The 17,270-nt window shown below is 42.4% G+C and overlaps 1 protein-coding gene across 1 annotated transcript in view; it reads right to left on the bottom strand.

The window, feature by feature from the left end:
- Window positions 1-456: 456 nt before the first annotated feature.
- COLQ (collagen-like tail subunit (single strand of homotrimer) of asymmetric acetylcholinesterase) overlaps window positions 457-17,270 on the bottom strand; it is a 36,211-nt gene continuing 19,397 nt past the window's right edge. Inside the window, exons 10-18 of the mRNA XM_009574705.1 lie at window positions 16,975-17,019; window positions 16,207-16,242; window positions 15,184-15,264; window positions 10,572-10,668; window positions 8,632-8,771; window positions 5,681-5,800; window positions 4,953-5,073; window positions 2,549-2,651; window positions 457-526 (exon numbers count right to left, since the gene is read on the bottom strand). Of these exons, the coding sequence (XP_009573000.1) occupies window positions 457-526; window positions 2,549-2,651; window positions 4,953-5,073; window positions 5,681-5,800; window positions 8,632-8,771; window positions 10,572-10,668; window positions 15,184-15,264; window positions 16,207-16,242; window positions 16,975-17,019 (813 nt within the window). The remainder of the gene's footprint in view (window positions 527-2,548; window positions 2,652-4,952; window positions 5,074-5,680; window positions 5,801-8,631; window positions 8,772-10,571; window positions 10,669-15,183; window positions 15,265-16,206; window positions 16,243-16,974; window positions 17,020-17,270) is intronic.

Raw genomic sequence — 17,270 nt, 5'->3', positions numbered from 1 at the left:
AATAAAAGTCTCTATAAACACCACATCCAAGATATGCTTCGTGTTTATGCTGAGAAGGTTTAAAGACAAAAGCCCTGAAGAGCTTACATGTAGGTTTAACAGTGCTAAGTCGAGGTAATTGTTACACGATACTCCTGGTTAGTGAAATTCAGTTTCCAGTAGCTTAATGTTGCATTTGTGGTGGAGAGCAAGTTGCCATCCATAGCCACATGAAAGTCTTACTGGCAAACTCTGTTTGACATTTCTCTGTTAAGACAGGATGCAGTGGTCCTATTTTTTCCCAATCTGGCTTAATTAAAAAAAAAATCTAAAAATGGCCATCAGCAGCATGACGTCTGTTTGTTTGTTTTCACACAGAGGTGGGTGGGGTTTTTTTTGTCCAGTCCTTCTTGGATAGATGAGAGTGTAGCACCTAGCATCCCGCTACATGTGGGATGCTACCCACCTCCGCTCCCCTCATGTGAAGTATCGACACTGTGTAGAGTCAATGTAGCAGTAAGAAGTGCATCGCAATTTTCCGTAAGACCTAAAATAAAAGAGAATATCTCAGTTTCAAAGTATGCTACAGTTCACATTATATGGTTTCTGGATGTAACTCTCTGTAGGAGTGAAGAACATCAGAAAATGCCATGTGCAGCAACATATGGGAACCAAAATAAGAGGATAATTTCCATCAGTGCTCTGCTGCGTTCCCCCCTTGTCAGCAAAATAAGAGTCCAGGACAAGCTTCCAGAGTGAAGGCTTAATTCCCAGTAACGTCAATTAAAAAAAGGAAAAAAAAAAAAAAAATCCCCATTGGCAGTGGGACTTGAGCGTTATGCAGAGGATAGGTGCAGGAGGCCTTGGCGCTCACCCTCGGGAACTGTGTAACAAAATATCTGAGGCTCCGAGTTAAGTGTTTTTCCAGTTATTTGCAATAGCTCCAGCAGCTGTGACTGTGCCTGTCCTTCAACTTACTTTTCATGTACTTGAAATAATGATAGTGACACATGCCCACCTTTGGGAAAAAAAAAAGTAGAAGGAAGGGTCCTTGAAAAATAAGGAAAAACAGTGATTTTGTCTTTCTACTGACTTAAACTGAGCTGCAGTGACTCTACCTACTGATGACCTGACCAGGGACGTTAATAAAATAAGCATTTTGATGAGTTTTTATTGCTAGCATATGTCTAAGTGAATAACCCATCCATCAGATAATCCACAAGCCGTGCATTAAGCATTAATCAAGTCCTTAAAACTATGTCCTTGAATAACCCACATTCTCAGAAAACCAACATAAAATCTGAACTGAAGGTGTGTGAAATATGAGGAAGGATTTGGGGGCTGGAAAGAGTAGAAAATGGGAAAATCAATTGCAGCAGAGCTCTTGGAGGACAGGGTGCTTTGGGACGAAACTCCCACAGGGGTGCCAAGCTTACATACTTATCCCATCTTACTGATGAGACACAGCTTTTTGTTTTAGTTTAACAGATCATCTGTAGGCTGCACACATAAAAATAAAGGATTTTGGTTGCTTTTCACAACTTGATTATACATGGAAAATGAAATTTATAAAACTGTCAAGCTTTTGTGGTGCTATTTTTGGCACCAAACTTCAGACTCTTAGAAGGGAATAGTTTTCACAGTAGAAAACAGCTCCACGCTGTCTGAAGATGAGATCTCTGTAAAATGTTTCAGGTTGTCAGATTTGCTGGTCTCAATTTTAGTAATCTCTTATACCAGGAGTGCTCCAACAATCGCAGGGGAAGTATTAGCACAGCACTTGACTTACAAAGACATCCTGTGGTTTCTAATTCCTGTCAATTAGCACATTGTTCTTCCATGAACGATGAGGGCTCTGGGCATAATTTCATTTGCAAATTAAATGTTTCCTGTTAGCCAGTAACAATACCTGACAGTTAAATAGAGGTACTGCTGTTGGAGGCGAAATGCTGACCAGAGGAAGCTGCTTAAACAAAGGCAGAGAAGGCAAGTCAACAAGAAGCAGATGTTTTAAATGAAGGACATCATTGCTGAGCAGATGCATGGCTTTGCATCTGCTGTTGAGTGAATTCCCTGGTCTTTGGAAAGGCTGATAGATGGCTGGTTGATTCAGAAAGATACCCCTAGAGTACCCATTAAAGGTAAGGGCAACAGGAGGTCGGTTGGAGGTTGTGGTTTGGGGTTTTTTCCTTTAGTGTGATCATTTCCTTCTCATGGTCTTTCCTACTCTTGGTATGTTATGGGTGAATATTAATGCAATGATAATGTCACCAAATGAGGAAATCTTTGCAAGCAATGGGCAAACATATGTCTATGTGACCTTCGTTCATTTTGTACAGTAAGAGGCATCTGCTTATTACTGAGAGATGAGATTTAGCCCTTAAAGTCAATTATACGCAGAAATAATCTGATAGACTCTTTCTCCCCCACTACCTGCAGTGGTCCCAGTGGAAAAAGGTTTAAGTGGGTAATACTCTTCTGTTTTAAAGCTGGCAAAGAGAAAAAAGAAAGAAAGAAAGAAACAAAAAAACCCCAAACCCAAACCAAAGTGAAGACAGCTCATACATACCCAGGGAGATATGTTTTACAAGTAAAATATCCAAAATCCTTCCCATCGCAGTCTTCAACCCCCTCATGTCTGTAGCCATCTCCGCAGTAAGCACGGCGGCATCCTAGTGAAAAATACAGAAGGAAATACCTTCAAGGCACTTCATATGTAAAAGAAGCAGGTAAGATAAGTGGAAATAGATTTTTAAGCGTAAAGTATAAAACAAGGCATTTTGGGGAGGGCATCCTGTAAGAACTGTCTTAGGAGGAGCCATATTCGTCACTACAAAGAATATGCTTTTTTTAGCCTAATTTCAATGACCAAGGAAAAGAATGGATAACTACTAAAAATAATTACTACAGAAACACTAATTACAACAGCATTTATTCTAATAATTATTGTTACCATAGATAATTACTATCAAAACAAATTAAAGGAAGCATAAAATACAGTTAACATAAATGATTTGGGGAGGTCACAATTTCAAAAAAACACTCTGAGGTCATTAAGTGGTTTGAAAATCCCAACCTAGACCTTTACCCCATATTGCACAGTATCTCTGTGTGTCTACTGCAAGTGAGTTCCCACATACGAACAGAATTATGCAGAACTATTGCCTGTCTATCAAAAAAAAAAAAAAAAGTACGTAATGACTGCCAAAAAGGTGTTTTTCCCACTGCTGACTCCTACTGATCTGAGCGTGAGTGGGCCTTGTGACATTTTTCCATGGTGACTGGCATGTAGGCTGCACTAATTTGTGGGTTTGTTTGCTGTTTTAGCAACTGGACTTTGCCTTTGATGTCTTCAGCTTTTTGAGTATGACTTTATAACTTGAACAAATTCATTTAGTTAAAATCCCTTTGACATCTTCTCAGAGACACTATTAAGCAACAGATTAAAAGGACACTCAAGAATAGGGAGTTTATAAGAGTTAAAATGAGTTATTTACAAAAAGAAATTATTAATTAATTGCACCAAAAATCTGTTTGTTAGAAATTGATGCTTCTAAGAACAATGAGCCTATTTTACAATTAAATCCACTTAACATTTGGTTAATCTTTTTCTTTTGGTTCAGTCAGAAGAGCAGAATGATGACAATGTGCTCATTTCCAAGTAACTAAATGATAACTCTTTGGGCCACATCAGTGTCAGAAGTCTATGTATTGCAAGGCCTCGATCGACCTGAAGCTTTGCGCAGTCTACACCACAAAGTAACACGATGTGCCTGCAGACACACAATGTACAATTTTGCAGGCACTAGAGCTAATGAACACTGTTCTTCTGCATGCTTGTTCCCCACGGTTGATTGCAAATTCTAATTGCATCATTTTCTGGTGCTCGGAGCCTGGAGAGCTCATGCTCTTTTCACTGGATTACTCTGCAGTCAGGCAAGCTTAGAGGGGCATTTATTTATATGTCTCCCTATACCTGTTGCAACTGAATTGCCTTTGAAATCTCTTTTCTATTGACATTGAGAAGTTGGATGGGATTCCTAAGTTCTAAGGGGAAGGGGGTGATGGACAGGTGGATGGACAAAGTCACATAGAGCGCGGCTGCATAAACTTCATTTTCAAAGTCAGGCTAAAAAACGGAGGGCTATATAAATGAAAAAGAAAAATTGCATCTTTCAGTGTTGGCTGATACCTGTTCTGAAATGTGAAGAAGCATCCCTTTGCTAGAACCAACAGAGTACCAAACCTGCTGTGTGTCAGCCGTAGATGGTGTAGAGTGCTGCGCTCTGGGGAAGGAATCAAGTGGTAAAAGTAACTGAAAGGTAGAAGTGAAGGTTGCCACAGATGCTTGTACGTTTATCTGCTCTTTGCTATCCACAACCAGCAAAATGAAAGGAAGCTTGACTAGACAGGAATCGAATGTTGTATAAACCTAATAGTGAAGGTAGTGGGCTGACACCTTCCCTATGCAAGTGAATAACAAAATCCAAAGTGGTTTTACTGGACCCAGGATCTAGCTTACTATTAGAAACAGCCAGCTTCAGTGTCTATCCTACGGGGTTTTGTGGTGCACTGCAAAGGAACGCTACCTCTTTTGGCCAGAAAGCTGGCAGCCCCCGGGAAAGGTGTGTATGTAAACCAGCTGCTGGATTTGGCCCCTGAAATGCAGTGGTTGTGCTCTGACTGCAGACACCTCTGCTCAGTGAGGTACACGGTCCTCAGTGAGGATGCACAAGAAGTACTTGGCATCACCTCTGTCTTGTGCTGGTGTGTGGCATCCACATGCACGAAGGACCTCTGTTTTTGCACTATGGCCGTTGTGCCTCCCTCTCCCCGTGCCTACTCGACCCACAAACCACGCAAGCTCCCCTGAGTGAAACACTTGTGTGATTTACACAGCAGTGTACCCTGTGGAAACAACTAATGCACCTTCCCTGGTAGAAAGAGGCTGCTCTTGATGCGCTGTAACTTACTTATACAGTCATCAGTCACAACCGCATTGCCATCGTCGCACTCTTCCCCATCCTGTACGATCCCATCTCCACAGGTACCACCATCCTTGAAGTGGTAATCCATGGGATAGAAAGGGGTGAGCTGGCCAAACAAACACACAGCGGTTACTGAACCGGCCCACGAGCAGCCTGGCTAGCAAGCAGAGGTGAAGGGCTGTGGGAGGCAGATCCCGCAACCGGGTTTTCGTATCCCGCTATTTGGTGGTTGACAGGGTTTATACAGAATCTGATTCAAAGTCCAGTGGACACAAGAAGAATCCTGCTGCTGATTTCAGCGGGACTTAGCTTAGCTCCTTGAAGCAATAAGGAAATACATGGTTTTGGTTTGCGGGGTTTGTGTTGTTCCGCAACTTTGTACCCTGGTGAGTTTTGCCTTATTTTGTATTAAATAAAAAATGCTCTTTACTGTTGTAATTCCCCAAACTCAGCCCCAGTTTGTTCACCAGTGGAGCCTGGTTCACAGGGAGGTTAGTAGAACCTGCAACACTGATGACTTAATACCTCAGTAATTAAGACTCCTGTGAACAAAAATCACAGAATTATGTACAGCTGTGGCAGTGCTCAAAAATGGGCTTTTTCTCCATTTGCTTCACTGATTCTGTATGACACCTTAAGTACAGCAGTATGTTCTGTATTTAAAAATGAAACATACACTCACGAGTTTTCTGAGACCACAGTCATATTTTCACCTGGATTGGGAGCCATCCAAAGGTATCCTTGAAATACAAAGATCTCTGATCTCTTCTAAAAGCTAAGGCATTTTCGGTGTTTAACCGGTCCAATTCTTCTTCATTATTCACCACAAAAATCTGGGGCACAGAAAAAGAGGTGACTGGTAACCCTCTCAAGAAGTATTTTGGATTGTCACAGAATCTAGTTTCACCAACTGACATAGGTATCTGCAAATAGGTAAATAATTACACAGAAAAATGGTTTGGTTGTTTTCAGAAACAGAAGGGTGTGAGAACTTACACCCGTGGACTGCCAGACTGTAAGAGGCTTCTTTGCGACTGGTAAGAAGAGACACGAGTTTCCAAAGGAGAATGGTCTTTCCTGACCACCTAGCTATGGCTCCAATGGCCCCTGTTTCAAAATGCTCATTGACAGGTAATGATCATGCAAATACTCGTGCACAATCATTGCTGAGAAAAACTGTCAGATGCTGGAACAACTGCAAAATCCATATGGGCATAAATGCTTTTTGTGGGTTTGTCTGTAATTTTTTAGGCATGCTCGTGGCTACAAAATAACTAATGCATTACTCAATGCAACCTTCACTTATCTTTTACTACTTTGTACTTTGTTTAGATTTAATTGGCATTGAAATGCATGTTTCTTTATGTGCATATACTTTAGTCTAAAGCCAAGTCTTCAATTAAACATGAAAAAACTAGTTCAAAATGGGAAAATTAGGACGAGCTGCTCTCTTACCAATTTTTTTAATGTCTCAGTCACTGAAATTGGCTGTAAGGAGCATTAGGAAATAATCTCTTCCTTCAGCAGCTTAATCAAATTAATTTTAGCAAGATTCAAACCATTTTTAAATTAAGAAAAAGTAAATGGAGTGCTTCTCAGCAAAATGGATTTAGGGCTGAGACCAATTCCCACCAGCATAAACAGAATTGGCTCTTTTTAAAACAAATTACCCTGAAATTTTTACACAGCAGAATATTCCCATAGCCCTCAACAAAGGCCAATTTCATTAAAGAAGCATTGAATAAAAATGCCTTCGGCTTGAATGAAAGAAAGCAAAGAAATAGAGAGCCAGCAAAGAACTGATTCTGTAATTGTGTTCAGGAGCTCAAGTCCCAGCCCCAGCGCTCTGATTTCTCTTGAAATCAATAGCAGATCTGTGCTCTCTGAAACTCTCTGTTACAGATACTGGCCTTTGAAATTGCAAAAGATTTAAAAACCGGAATGAACCTTAGCCAGTGCTTTGTTTCCTAGCCTTTCCCCTCCTCTGGCAGTGCTGGCACCAGAGGAGTTGACGGGCAAGTGGGTGATTGCACCAGGGCCGTGTTGCGGTAGGATGCTGCTTTGGCAAACCACGCGAGATGGGGACTGGGGGCACCGAGCACCGTCTCTGGGTCTTTTCCGTGTGCAGCTACAGCGACCCTGGCAATAGTCGTCAAATGGTACAAGGCAGGCTTCAAATCTGCTACATGGGGATCTGAACAGAATAAATAATAGCAACTCAAGGGAGTAAAACAAATGGGGCAGGAAAATGGGGAGCGCTGCTTTCAGAGCTGAGGCTTGCCTCTTTGCCATCCCTCATTTCTGAGAACAGAAATGCCACTTGATCATCATCAAATGAGGGTTCATAGAGATAGTATAGGGTACTTATAGTTTAGGTAGTTACAGCCTCATTACCATCTTTTAAGATCTAATATGAAACTGTGCTGGATGGAGAAGGAGGGTCCTAAGACCTACGCAGAATATTGCAAGCCTTATATCTTGTCCTATAAGGTCTCCATGCCGTGAAGTACATGATAGTTTTCTGCAACGGTGTGCAGCATGATGTGATATGCACCTTTATTTCACGCACTTTCTTCTCTCACCATTAAGTTTTAAAAATAATGGAGCTTTTCTGTAATGCAACACAGACAGGGCTGAGCGAGCAGCTGGCAAGACTTGCAGCACACTCATGCAAAAGATTGAGTTCAATGACCCAGTTTAATGGACAGTGTTGTGAGTACGTCCCTTTCACAAACTGTAATAGCTTTCTGACAACGTGACAGATGGGAAAGTTAACAAAGCTAATTGCTGCTTATTGTCATTCAGAGACAACCAGACACCGCGCAATATCCACTTGCATGAGTGGAGGGGCTGGGCTACGCTGCTACGCAGCAGCAGCAGCAAGGTAGCATTTTCATCTCTGATTAAGTGCTACAATGCACAGAATAATAAGGCAGAGACCAGCAGAAGGGAAAGTAGAGAAATAGTGTTTACAAAGCCCAAAGAAATCGGAGATGAAAAATTGCTGGGTCGTTTTCCAGCAATGACTTATCCTTTAAAGAACTTTGTCCAATTTACTCATAAAAATGCTTTCAAGAAGGCTAGAGATTGAAATTAGCTATATAAAGTGTATGTCTAGAGACAGGAGCTCAGAAGTCTGACTCCCATGGTTCGTGGAGACTCCTCTTTGGTTTAAGGTAGAGAGTGTGTGCTTTGGGAGAAAGTTCTATCTTATATGTGAAATGCTTGACCCCAATATTCGAATCTGAAATCACGGTCTTTGCAGAAGAACATATAAAAAATAAGCAAGAAAGAGATGTTTACTTTGCTGACCAATCTGAAATACATTTCAATTTACTGAAATAAAAAGAACAGATTATCTACGTACAGGAGCAGGTGGAAGAGAGCATCCTCAGGCTTGTAAAAAGGTTTCTAAACATGTGCTACATTACTGATGGTTTGAAACAGCTGCATTTCAGCACCTCAATCACACAATCCTCAGACTAGTTATGAGACCAGACTCTTTTGCGGTGACTGGATCTCAGAGGTTGTGGATACCAGAAATAACACATTGCCCACATACAGACATCTTCCCTCTTAAATCCAAAATATTACTGAATACAACACCTCTAATAATAAATGTATTTAAAAATTGCTCACATCCTCTCCCAGAAAATCTGCTTACCGCGGGGACTTTTGCATAATTGTGTCCAAACACAGGTTCCTCATATGGCGGGTTATTCACATGTTGTGGGGATCTGCAGAGACATCTCCCTGGAGGCCCTGGAAGTCCTCTTTCCCCTTTTGGTCCTATTGCAAATTGCCCTAGGAAGCAAAATACCAGGTTGCCTTGCTATGAAGTTAACATACAAAACACAAACTCAGCCTTAGTGGAAAAAATACAGGTCAGGTGGATATATGCATTTATGTAAATTTTCAGAGATGCATATCTCCCACCAAATCCACTGGGAACTGAAGGAAGTGATTATCAGAACCACCAGTTCCAGCACTTCAGGAGAAAGACCACAGTCATTTTTTTTCAGATCACTTTTTAAATTTTTCTACCAACTTAACAGAGAAAAAGAGAGGCCATTTGCTTAGGATTTCCAGATAAATGTCAGCCTGTTTGAAGCTACAGAAATTCAGGTCATGATGAACACACAGATCACTCTACAGCACCTATGTACCAAGTTTAGTAGAGTCAAACTCTATAGACATCCACAACGCATTGGACTTGTGCATTTGTGCAACCATGTGAGCAATGCTGTGTCAGAGGTTTCTGTACAAGAAAACCCAACCGGAAATACAGGAGTGCTACAGATAAAAATTTTTTAAAATACTGGGTTTTGACTTTCAAACTTTGGCAATGATGCACTACGCTGCAAAATTAGACTATAAGCCAACATGTTCATACTGCAAGCAATGACATCATTACAGAAAGGTCATTTAGGATCAGAATTTATATTATAGAGGAAAAAGGTTAACAAGCCTGACACATAAACTTTCTGTGGATGGAATAAAGCCTTTAAAACGCAATCTCAAGATCCTGGCTGCCTTCCCATCGGCATGGTGAAAATTCTGCCCTCTGAAAACTTCCAGCTATTTTACGCAGGACAAAGATGTTTCATAATGGGAGACATGAGATGTGTGAAGATTTTGAAGCAGCCCCCAGCTTCACAGATGTACCATTTCCAGACCACCAGAAGGTAGGGACCTCCTGCCCACTGATGTATGCAAGGGAAGAAAAAGGGAAAGCAAAATGGAAGAGGACATTGAACAGGTCGGCTGCAGTGCAAGCAGCTGTGTCCATTTGAGGCAACAGTAGTTTCCAACTAGTTTTGCTTTTCTTTTCAGGTATTTTAGTATATATCCGGGTTGAGAAAACCCTACCTGAGGGTTCCCTGTCACTGAACATTGTGGGTCGTGTATTGTCCCTCGTGTCTACTCTTTGTCTCACAAGCCGCCTAGAGTTCATGTGCATGCATAGCTTTGAAGCTGTACAATTATCAGTTAGAAGATTTTTCTCATGATTTCTACAACATGCACAACTGCAGTGAACATAGATCTACAGCACTTAACTAAAAAGAGAGAGGGTTTTTTTCACCACCCTTTTTTTCCCTCTGACTCCTACCCCTTTCCTTCTCTTCCCTTCTTTCCTTACTGCCATTGTGACTTGGGTCTCATCTGTTTTTCTTTTACAGAGCTGCACAGGCTGAGTATGTCCTGGCTGATTAGAAATCACAATCTTTCACTGTAAGTCAGCATATCTGGAGAAGCAGCAGACCTTTGATGATGGAGATTAACTAGTCCCTCCAAGGCTGCCAGACGGCTTTTCATCATCCCCATCTACTAAAGTCCCACAGGTACCACATAGGCCATGTTTTTGATTTTATTTGAAACATCAGAAGCCATAATGTCGGCTTTAAAGTAAGGTATAGAGTTCTTATAATGGACAAGGATGGCATGATCTGCCTTCAGGAGAAATCCTCCCCTTGCTGTCAGTGGAGAAGCAAACGAAGCCCTGCAGCACTTTTTGTAAAGGGGCCTATGTAGTCATACGTGGTGAATCAGGAAGGACTGGGGAGCAGGGACACTGCTTAGGAAATCACCCGATCTCATGCTTACCTGATCCTGAAGGTCCAGGGGGGCCTGGCTGGCCAGAAGGACCAGGCCTTCCAGGTGGACCCATGATACCCGCAGGTCCAATGTCTCCCTTTAGTCCCTAAGAGAGAGGAGGCATCCGTTTATTTGCTAAACTATTAATAATGCACAATCTCTTCCAGCCAGCACTGGCTTCCCTTTCAAGAAAGCCAAGACATTTGCCAACAGGAGCATGCAGCATGAACTTCATAGCTACTACCCCAGGGAAGAGGTGCTGTCCTCTTCTACGTGGAGACAGAAAAACATGTCTAAGCAGGAACTCTGCTTCTAAAAGTGAACAGTCCCAGCAGATCTGCTCTGTGTGGAGTCAGGAATCACCCTGCTCTGACTCCAATCATTTGGTGGCCTTTCTTTAAGGATGCCTTTTTACCCCTGATAGCTGTCTAGGAGTCAGTGCAGCTCAGAAAGAAAGGGTTGGTGGAATTGAAATAGGTGAGCCTGGAAATCCCTAGTTACTGCACTAATACACAATGGGGGAAAAAAAGAGAAAATCCAATAAGGCATTGGCAAGGGTTCCACAGTGGCATTTCCCAGTTTTAGGGTGCAGTTTTTCGGAAGCATGCTAATGACTTTGAGGCTCACACTGTTTTCAGAAGTATTTTAGGTACCTGGACTCCTGTATCTTCTTGACTTTCACCATGGGTATAGCTGTGTTAACAAATCATTGCAAGGCAAGCAAGGGCTTGGCTTTACAAAGTGCAAGCTAGCGTGTGGCAGCACCATGCTGATAAATGGTGTCCCTCCAAAATGCTGTAAAATTACCTATGGGACACGAGTTTACACACTGTTACCATACAATAGCTAATATTCTGTAAAATCAGCCCTAATTTGCCTCATGGGAGCTTGTTTGTCCAGCCATACCCTTAGGCATTTGGAAGTTTCACCGTAGAACTGTTCAGCACCTTCCTATTTTTGCTCCTGAATTTAATATGGTGACACTTATTGAAAATAACTATATTTATCTTCCTGCTCATATACTCTCCAAGGCTTGGAGTTCTCAGCTTTATATTTCAGAAGTGTATTACATAGCTTAAAGTTTAAGTATCTGATTTGATTTTTATGGAACAGCATACATTATTTACATAACAAAAATTATGTGTGCGTGTAAGCTTTCCTTTAATGACAAAGGAGATGAGTTCCTTGAAGATGGTGTAATTCCAGGTTAATGTGCATTCATGGGCACGTGATGAGCGGTTGCATGTCTAATTTCAGAGTAATGAAGCATATATAGTAATGTATGCTAAAATAATTTGTTGTTATATAGTATGTTGTATCCCATGGATACGTTTGAATGTCACTTGCACGATTTCAACGGAGGAAGGTTGATTTTGCCATGGCCCATAAAAAACTAATTGAATATTTGCTTTGCTTAATCCTATTAGGTAAGCTCTGTGCCATCAAAATATTCCAGGATTTATGTGAATGTCAGCGATGCTGATCCCTAATTACTTCTTACATTACACAACACCGAACAGGCAGACCAGGATTTTGTGGCCCCCAAGAAGTCTGTGGGAAATCTCTTCCCCCCCCACAACAGCGATCTGGCAGAGGCAAGCCAGGGCCAGTCAGACACGTACTGCCTGAAAACAAGCTGTCTGCCGTGTCTCCTGCTTTGGAGGAATGATTGCTTAACGTATTCTTGTTTAGCAAAGATAGATTAAATAATGGCAGAGATTTATATTAAATATCTTTGCCTTGTTTCTTTTCACATGCCCCCATGGCATTCAGAATAGCTTTTCCCATGGACAATGTTTATATTCGTCTCCCTTCTTTCAAAGTAACATTATCTAAAGCTCTATGTCATTCCTCCTTGTCAAGGCTGAAACCCTAAACTTGCTCCTTAGGGTCAATTCCAAAGTCACAAAGCTTTGGGTGTTATATCTCAGAGGGCCGTGAGGCTTGTGACTCCCACCTCCTGTCCACCTTTTAGGAAAAGCCTGCCCCAGAGGCAGAGGAAAGCTGAAGAAAGTGAGATAATCAAGACGTATCTCAAAATGGAAGTGGAAGTGACACCTTCTTAATTTAGTTGCTTTTATCTAGGGATGTCAGCTGGATCAAGAGACAGGAAACCGCCCCATGTTGATGGAAACTATCCTCCCAGCTGAACAAACAGCCCGACGATAACTACAGCACTTAAAGGCAGCAGCCAGAGCCACAGAGCCTTACAATGCCACTCTCAAATTTTTTCAAAGGATTAGAAAACAAGAAAAGAAATAGCTAGTTCATCAGTCACAAGAGGGAAGCCCAGTTTTCCTGCAGAAGATCACGCTGAAATTGCTTTCAGGGCACCAGAAAGGGGTTTGTATACTGAGCCTTGGGCCTGGAAATCCTAATTTAGGGCCAGACTATAGTTCTTTTAGTCACACTGATTGTTGCCTTAAATTATGACACGCCTTACATCACCGCTTTTTGATTAAGACACTGTAATGTGTCAAATTGTGTAATGTGACAAAACACCTAAGGTCGAGTAAGAAGTGCACTGTGTTCAAGTTGAGCTGCAGGCGCTACATCTTCTATTTGCCTTATGCTACGGAAACATATTCTGTGTCACTTTGGCAAGACAGACGAGCACAGTTTACAAAAAAAAAAACCCAAACCAGCAAAGAGCATGCATTGGCTTTTAAAAACTGTCAAATCAAGGACAAAAAATGTTTCTTCTGGGTCATCTAGCAGACTTATGTTGCACATATCTTCCTTACTTGGTGACCTATTATTCCCTCCCCAACATCCAACTATAATTTTTCCCCACACTGGCTATCCTTTCTCTTCAGATATTAGCTGACGGCATCAGAGCAACAGTGAAGCAGGCATGTGCCTCTGTTTGCAATGCTGGGCATAACCAGACTGCAAATAAAATACTTTCAGCTAAGCCCATTAACCACGGCATCTACAAGCTCCTGTATCTGAGCAGATGGACATTAACGCCGAAGTCTGTCTAGCAAGAACAGGGTTCCCTTCCCTGTCAGTAGCAGAAGGAAACAGGCTCTGCAGATGGCAATTCAGAGCACCAGGAACTGGTCTCCTTTGTACCCCCAATATCGTTGCTTAAAACAAATACAGAAGGAAAGGTGCACTCAAAGAGGCTCATTTGGTGCCTTTAACAGGTAACTATACCCATATTGCTACCTCCTCCTTGGAAAATGGTATAGTGGAGGAGTCAGTATTAAATTTACACACAATTCCTGGTCTTCCCAATTCATCTGAAAGTCTGAGAAAAATAGTTCCACCGGCATAATTATTTTCAACCCTAAATAAGGGCCATTTGTCAACCATCCCATTCCTGAACGGCTTCCACACAAGACTACCATCCCTTAAGGTCACAACGTGTCTTCCTGACCTTTCTCAGAGCAGAAGAATATGTCCCTGGCATGCAGTACTATGGTGAGAACTGCCATATAAATATCCAGTCTAACAAAACAATCTTGGTTTAGTGTTAACAGAGGAAATGGGTTCTTTGCACTGTGTATCGAACATCTCCAAGGCCTTGTGGCTCTGCAAGCTGATCTGTGTTGACCGACACTTCGGACTGGGCAAAGCCTGACTCAGCCAAATCAGACGGCGTGGACAGAAAGCATCCCCCAGGCAGGACTGGCAGCAAGGGCAGAGCCTGAACAGATACTGGATACACACTTAGTGCATGTGCTAGAAACCAGAAGTGTATCACAGTGTAATACAGGACTGAGGTTTGGATGTATAGACCAGTGGTTTTCATTGCCACAGGCCACATACCAGTTTAATCCATGACAGCATACCATTCTTAGTGTACGGGTGGCTACTGCCAGTGCACACAAGCAGTTTTTTTGCTAGCAGAAGTAGTGTAGCTCTTTGCACTGGTGACCCAGGGAGAAAATTCATAGACAGGCAATGGAACGGCCCTTGCAAGATGCTGACACTGCCCCTCTGCTCGGAGCTGAGGTGAGGGGGGCTGGTTTTTGTAGCGTCCACAGCAATCCTTCCCGCATTCAGAGCCCCAGAAATCCAGTGTTTTCCTACATACCTTCCTTCGCTCATCCCAGGAACCTGTGTTCGTGAGGGGCAGAAGATAGCACCTGGGCAGGCTGAAATGTGTTGAATTTTGGATATATCCCATTTGCCATTGCAGCTTACCAAGCTGCCTGTAAATCAAGCAGCCCTGCTCCCTAAGTCAGCCTCAGGGCTAGGGATCTACAAAGTGTAGGGCCCCACAGACTTATGTCCCACACTGTCTGAGACCTGGACCTCGTGCCAACTCTCTAGACAGCAGGTGGGGCTGGGACCATAGCTCTGTGTTGCTTAGCATTCAAAGGCAGGGTTTGAGATCTGCTCAAGTTATATTCAATGAGTTCATTACCAAGCCAGGAAAAATACAACTTTCCCCAGGCTGCACAGCCAGGGAGCTGAATGCTGCAGATTAAGGCTCCAGCCCTAAAGCTGAGGCTTTAACTCCCGCGCAGCCTGTGCATGCGTGTGAAGTGTTTCAGGGCTTCTGTCCGCTGTGACAAAGTGCATGGTACCATGAAAGCACAGACTGCACGGTCGTACGCCACAACCACACAGACCCCAGGAGTCACGGGAATGGGAAACACCATGGTCCTACTTGTTTGCCTCTTTTTCCAGGTCTTCCTATAGGTCCTCTGTGTCCTGGTACTCCAGATTGTCCCTTTGGGCCCATCTCTCCCTTGGTGGGTGTGGAGGGAAGGAAGCAGGACGTAAGTACAGAAATGCACATTACCTTGGTTATACCTGCCTTATACAAGAGAGCAGATGCACGGTGCTTTCATTCACATGATTTCTCTAGATAATGCTGACACCATTTCTTTCTCGGAAATCCAAAATTATAATAAAATATTTTAAAACAAGCATAAAGTAAAAAATACCTGTTACAATTTACCCACATTTCCCTGAAAAAATCCTTTCCTAAAGAGGAAGCCAAACGGAGAGATCTGAAACATGCTCAGAGACTTGGAGAGGTCAAGGCTAGCAAAACTCTCTGACCCCTTGGCAATATCTTGCTTTGCTGTTAAGATGCACATGTAATAAAATCACTTAGGGGAAGGGAGATGAATTCACTCATCTTCTGGCCTCCTTAGAAGCAATCATTATTTCCTTATTCTAATTTCAGAGATGAGTCGTGATTATGTCATAAAATTATCCCCCTTTAGGATTACTATCCATAAGCCAACATCTGAATTTTGATTATTTTTCAAGTACAGAATAATGGTGATATAAAAACTGGTCAGGGTTATCACTGCTATTTATAGTAATGCCATTTGAATTCAGAGTGTCAAGAAGGAAATATTTATTAGCTTCAAGTGAATAAAACCCCCAAAATTAGGGCAGTTATGAATCTATAATCAAGGGTTTGAATATGTTAAAGAGGAGGAAGATTATGACTAAACCAGTATTCTGGGAAAAAGGAGAAACAACAACAAACAGCTACATCTCAGAATTTTCTCCTAAGATAAAAAGCCTAAAGAATTTGATCAAAAGTCCAAGAAGTGTTGGTCATTGAGTCAAGCAAGAGCTTCAATGCCTTATACTTTCCAGGATGTCTCTGAAGCCATTCATTGACCCTATGCCAGCACTTAACACAACTCCCCAATACATCACACCCACTTACTTTCTGTCCCAGCATTCCAGGAAAACCTATTTCTCCCTGCAAAGTAAAAGGAGAAAAATAATCAAAAAATGTGGAGTGATCTTTGACAAAGCGGCTCCTTGCTCGGAAGGAAGAAAAACAAGTGCCGTGTACTGATATCAGTTAAAAAACCCGCACTGTGATTCAGCACTGCAGGTGACGCAGTAGGTGGGGGATTATAAGCAAAATTTTATTGTAAAGCCTCTTGTACAATAACACTACTCCATCTGATCCTCTGCCGCCTGCTTCCTCCCCTCTGGCAAAAAAATCCCGGTTGTGCGTTTGTCTACAGGCAACCCTGTTACCTGGACAACTCCCAAAGCCTGCATTTGGGAATGGCATTTCTCCATTTACATCAAAAGCAGTTTACTTCTTCTTTCTTAGTTAAAAGACCCCCCAAGCCATGAATCTCACTTCCCCCCCTCCCCGCAATATAATATCACCAGCTAAAAGCATTTTGGCAAGCTGTCATGGTTCTGGAGTGCACAGGCCAGGAGAGACTGAGGTTACCTCCAGGGAAATCCCCTTCTGCTTCGTCACCCCGCTATGCGCTGGGGCTGGGGGGCACATGGACATGGAGGCTGCCCCAAGGTAGGACCACTGCCTTCCCTCGCCACTCCTGCCCTCCCAGGAAAAGGTGCATCCAGGCTCCCTTCGTCTATACCACTCCTGTTTTTTTCTATCAGAAATACATTAGTCCTCATGTGCACATTCAGCTAAAGCTCACAGCCATTTAGAAAAGAAAATTACCTGGTCTCCTTTGACTCCCTTGTCACCCCTGTCACCTCTGGATCCCTGGAGAGAGACAACAGGGTGACAACAGCTTAATTACTACCATTTCACAAGGAAGCAAAAAATATTTCTCCTACAGGAGGCATTATTTGGAGTCACGCAGAATACAGTAATATCTCCAGAGTGAGGTATATGGTAGATACCCTAAAACGTTTCCTTATTACTTTCATTGATATTACAACAGAATTAAGAGTAAGGCTTGTAATTATCTGGGCATTCTCCCCAGATAATTACTTTAAATACATGCTTTCCTG

Source organism: Fulmarus glacialis, unplaced genomic scaffold (assembly GCF_000690835.1).
Source record: "Fulmarus glacialis isolate BGI_N327 unplaced genomic scaffold, ASM69083v1 scaffold11393, whole genome shotgun sequence".
NCBI lineage: Eukaryota > Metazoa > Chordata > Aves > Procellariiformes > Procellariidae > Fulmarus > Fulmarus glacialis.
Note: the sequence above shows the minus strand (reverse complement) of the source record. Positions and strands in the feature narration are given on the sequence as shown.